Source organism: Coffea arabica, chromosome 4e (genome assembly GCF_036785885.1).
Source record: "Coffea arabica cultivar ET-39 chromosome 4e, Coffea Arabica ET-39 HiFi, whole genome shotgun sequence".
Classification (NCBI taxonomy): domain Eukaryota; kingdom Viridiplantae; phylum Streptophyta; class Magnoliopsida; order Gentianales; family Rubiaceae; genus Coffea; species Coffea arabica.
In genome coordinates this window covers 13,377,961-13,382,583 of record NC_092317.1, presented here as the reverse complement: position 1 = coordinate 13,382,583, position 4,623 = coordinate 13,377,961, and the positions used below count along the sequence as shown (strand labels likewise).

Below are 4,623 nucleotides of genomic sequence, written 5' to 3'. Positions count from 1 at the left end.
CTTTGTTATTTGTCTTTATTGGATTGCTACAACCCCTTTTATATGGTCGGTTTTACCGCCTAAATATTATATGATTAGTATCTATCGCCTAATCTTTATATGGTCGGTTATACCGCTTATTTTGTTCTAACTTTAATTTGTTTATTCCTGAACCAGTCTTAACAAATATTAATACATAAATATATCAGCATGCTTTGATCACAAAAAAAAAAATCTGCAATATAATAATGATTATTTCATTCGATTACAAAATTATATTAATGGCAGCAATTACATGCATCAAATACAACAAATAGAATTTTCTAGGCTGAAAAATCAGGAAAAAGAAATACGGGAACTACTTAAGGATTGAGAAACACGAAAGGAAGAGTTATTCACCATAAAAAAAGAATCAGTTCATACTAAAGACATAAGCGACAAACAGGGCGAGCTTCAACCGGGAACAGGATAAAGATTCTAGCTTTAGCATATACCTCTCATCCCACAGAACTGGAAATTCCCTGGCTTTTGCTAAAATTGTGATATGATTCCTGACTGAATGTCCATTTCACAGGGGGGATATGATTCCCAAGTGAATTCCCGTTTTGGCAAAAGAATGACACCTATAATGATGACATGCACTGGAACAGTAGACCTGAATTTATTACTCAAACTTCAATATTTTGATTCCTAAGTGAATGTCCATTTCACAGGAGGGATATGATTCCCAAGTGAATGCCAGTTTCGAAAAAGGGCTTCGTGCTTTAGATACCGAGGAACCTCAAAACGTGGACGATTAAAAATTTGCATACACTGTACATTGCTTTATCCAAGTAATTTTTGGCAAAAGAATGACACCGATAATGATGATACGCACAGGATCGGTAGACCTAAATTTGTGACTCAAATTTCAATTCATAAGCCCCAGTTTTGCGGGTTGGCCAATGATTAATTATTTTAGTCCCATATAAATATATGTTTATATAGACTTGTAAAAACTCGCGCACATAGATACACAGGCAGCTAGAAATGCATTTTACAATGTACACGGAACATGTTTTAGAACATGAAGTCACCAGAAAATCCATCTCTACCATTGCAACAGTATCCTTTTCCTCCGTTCCCTAAAATAGTAACATATATAATACGGTTAAAAAAAAAAAGAACTCTTATCATTGTCTTAGTGAATGATGACAATAATATCATCAAATACGTATATATTAATCACTTGAATGGAAATAGAGAAAGTGACACACAATGGTAGATTGAAAAACCAGGAGTTCCTTGTTCTGTATCAAACTCAAATGCAATCAAAGTTCTAAATTTTCCAAAAGATAAAAGCAGAAATAATGAATAATTTTGGAAGTATTGATTCCCAATTTCTCACGAAGGGCATAGAGGACATTTAGGTCCACAACATCGCCTATAAATTCTGGGAGTTTGTTCAATTCTTTCCTACATTCATACTCAGCAATCGAGCTTTGCCTATCGCAACCAAGAGCAATAATCTGTTCTCCTTACTCTGTGCGTAAAAATATGACTACAGTGGCAGCCAACTTTCCAATGGCTGTGACAGCCAAGTGCCAAAAAACGGAATTGGCAAACAACTACAGTAAGTTTCAGTCTTTGCGTTTTGCATCCATGCATTTATATCTATTTTCCTAATATTCGGCATTTATATTTTCTTCATACTGAAATGTTCGTTTCTTAATGGAAATCAGTTAAGCAATTCCAGTCTGCCGAAGTCGATGCTATACTGAAGCAAGCTGGAGAGGTGAACTATTGATACTCCTAGATCTAATTTACCTTGACTGTTTGGTCTATTGTTTTGACTAGATTCTAGGATATTGCTAAATTACATTAAAATTCCTTCAACCTTGTTACGAGGTTCTATAATTGTAACTCCTAAACTTTCAATCTCTGCTTGTCAGTCTTTTACCCTTTTTCTTATGGGAGAGGAAGATTTGCTTCTTAATTTTGTTTGATTGAGTTTCTGCCAAGTGTTCGGATTATTCGGATCTAAAATTATTCTAAAAGCTTTTTGTTTTACACCTTGCAGACCAAATTAATTGTGCCTGGTGGCTGGACTCCAGTGAACCCTGCAGACCCTCACATTCAAGAGCTCGGAAGATTTGCAGTGGATGAGCACAACAAGCAGACCGGAGACAAGCTGGTGTTTGTGGCAGTGGTTGCCGGCTTAAAGAAACCCGTTGAATTAGCCACTCTCTACTGGCTCATAATTGAAGCTAAGGATAGCGACGGCAATCAAAATATCTACAAAGCACTGGTTCAAGAAACTGATTTGGAGATGAAGAAACTCTTATACTTCGGGGAAGTGGTGCCGCCCGTGAACTGAGAACAAGGACTGAGGATTATGTATTGTATTATCGACTGTGTGTTAAAATAAGTATGGATGTTTCAGAGTTCCTGCCAGCACAATGCATCGATATATTAAATAAATAAAGCATTGTACCCTGTTGGAGTACATTATATACTTTGCTTCGCCATTGATTCTCATGAAAACCCGTGGGAATCCCACCATTTTCGTAGAAATGGTTTTACTTCTTGTTATCCAAACACCATTTGTTTCATGTTTTCCAATCACCATTTGTTTTTTGTTTAGACTACTTGGAACGTTGGGAATTTCACGTTATCATGGAACATGGGCAGAGCCATATATGTTGAATTGAGGATGGGCAATTGCCCCTAGTCAACTGTGACAAATTCCTATATTGGCTTGAAAAGCTTTAGAATTTTTAATCTTGGCTTGCATTTGCAACACCTTGAAATTTCTTATATTTTCTTTCTTCCATTAAATTGCCCCCTAAATTTATGAAGAAATTACATTTATTACTTCAAATGATGAAGTTATCCAAAATGAAAATTAAGTAGTTTTTGAAAACAAAGGAAGGAAATGAACCATGCCTTCTTTTAAGTCAATGGATAGGGCACCTTGGATAAGCAACAAAGAGGACAAACTTAGACTGGAAACAGGATAAAGATTCTGACTTTGGCATATATATATTATCATCCCACAGAACTGGAAATCCCCTTGTTTCTAGCTAAATTGTAATATGATTCCTGGGTGAATGTCCATTTCACAAGAGGGATATGTTTCCCAAGTGAAAACGATAAATAAGTCACCAGAAACACATATATTAATGTGTTTATATACACTTGTAAAAACTTATACACATAGAAACACAGACAGCTAGCACTGCATTTAACATATGTACGTAGCATGTATTAGAAGAAGCATTGGCCTACATGGTGAAGTCACCAGAAAAACCATCTCTATTGTTCCACCAATATCCTTTTCCTCCGTTCCTTAAAATGGTGACACTGATACATATAATATAGTTAAAAAAAAAAAAGAACTCTTATTACTGTCTTAGTGAATAATGACAATAATATCATCAAATACATGTATATATTGATCACTTGAATGAAAATAGAGAAAGTGACACAATTATACATCTAATGCATCTAAATATTGTAATCAAAGTTCTAAATTTCCCTAAGGCTACAAACGATGAATATTTTGCAATCAAATATTCAAGCACAATTAAGGCAATCAATGTAATCAATAATTCATGGTAAGAATAATAAAAAAACACAATTAATTAAGGCTTACGAAATTTGAAAGGGAAGTTTTCTATGCTAGTACAATAAAGCAAGGATGGAACGGGGGGAAGGAGGGAAGGGCCACCACCCCAAGTTCCAGAAATTTATACTTTTTCCTCCTCAAGATTTTGAGAAATTTGATGACAAAGGCAGTTAAAAATGATCCATTTCATGTTTCAAATTAATGACAGGGTAGCTATCAAGTATCAAGAACACTTGCCTTAATAAAAAATTGCCAATGAGATTCAAGAGAAGCCGTAAACAGAAGAAACTATTTAGAATTGGCAGAGGACAGCAATCCTGCACTTTGGCATATACCTCTTTATCTCCCGAGCATTTGTTTCGAAATGCATGTCTATTTCACAAAAGCGCTCCACGCTTTCAGATTAAGCTAGCGAGGAACCTGAAAACGTGGACGGCATCGATAGAGTACTTCATCCAAGTAAACCAGGCCAGCATTTTGTTCTGTAAACAGTACTAATTCCAAGTTCCTTTCGCAAGGAAATGAACCAACTTGGCATATACCTCTTTTAAGTCAATGGATAGGGCATCTTAGGATAAGCGGCAAGCAGGGCAAACTTAGACTGGGAACAGGATAAAGATCTTGTCTTGGCATTCACCTCTCATCCCACAGAACAGGAAACTCCCTGGTTTTTGCTAAAATTGTGATATGATTCCTGACTGAACGTCCATTTCACAAGCGGGATATGATTCCCAAGTGAATTCCCGTTTTGGCAAAAGAATGACACCTATAATGATGACATGTACTGGAGCAGTGGACCTAAATTTATAACTCAAACTTCAATTTTGAGTTTAAATTTAATAGGTGGATCAGGTTTATATGAATTTAGAAACAAAAAAAAAACACCTATTATTTCGTATTGTTTCATATCTCTCAAAAAATAAAAGAAAATAAAGCACATTGGTAGGATAAAGTACTTTTTACTTTTTCTTCAGTAAACATGTCTTATGCACAAATCTTTAAAAAAAAAAAAAAAAACTAGTAGTCAAGGGGTGGGA

The 4,623-nt window shown here is 35.4% G+C and overlaps 1 protein-coding gene across 1 annotated transcript; it reads left to right on the top strand.

The window, feature by feature from the left end:
* The first annotated feature begins 1,453 nt into the window (after positions 1-1,453).
* LOC113742174 (cysteine proteinase inhibitor 1-like) lies at positions 1,454-2,473 on the top strand. The gene is made up of 3 exons (XM_027269925.2): positions 1,454-1,591; positions 1,701-1,753; positions 2,039-2,473. Exons 1-3 carry the CDS (start codon positions 1,516-1,518, stop codon positions 2,333-2,335), a joined length of 426 nt encoding a protein of 141 aa, XP_027125726.1. The 5' UTR covers positions 1,454-1,515; the 3' UTR covers positions 2,336-2,473.
* The last annotated feature ends 2,150 nt before the right edge of the window (positions 2,474-4,623 follow it).

What these genes read in the sequence shown, in the direction of transcription:
- LOC113742174 (XM_027269925.2), top strand. Translation starts at nt 1,516, where the DNA reads ATGACTACAGTGGCAGCCAACTTTCCAATGGCTGTGACAGCCAAGTGC. An exon ending in GGAATTGGCAAACAACTACA is followed by an intron (nt 1,592 to 1,700) that starts GTAAGTTTCAGT and finishes AATGGAAATCAG; the next exon opens with TTAAGCAATTCCAGTCTGCC. An exon ending in TACTGAAGCAAGCTGGAGAG is followed by an intron (nt 1,754 to 2,038) that starts GTGAACTATTGA and finishes TACACCTTGCAG; the next exon opens with ACCAAATTAATTGTGCCTGG.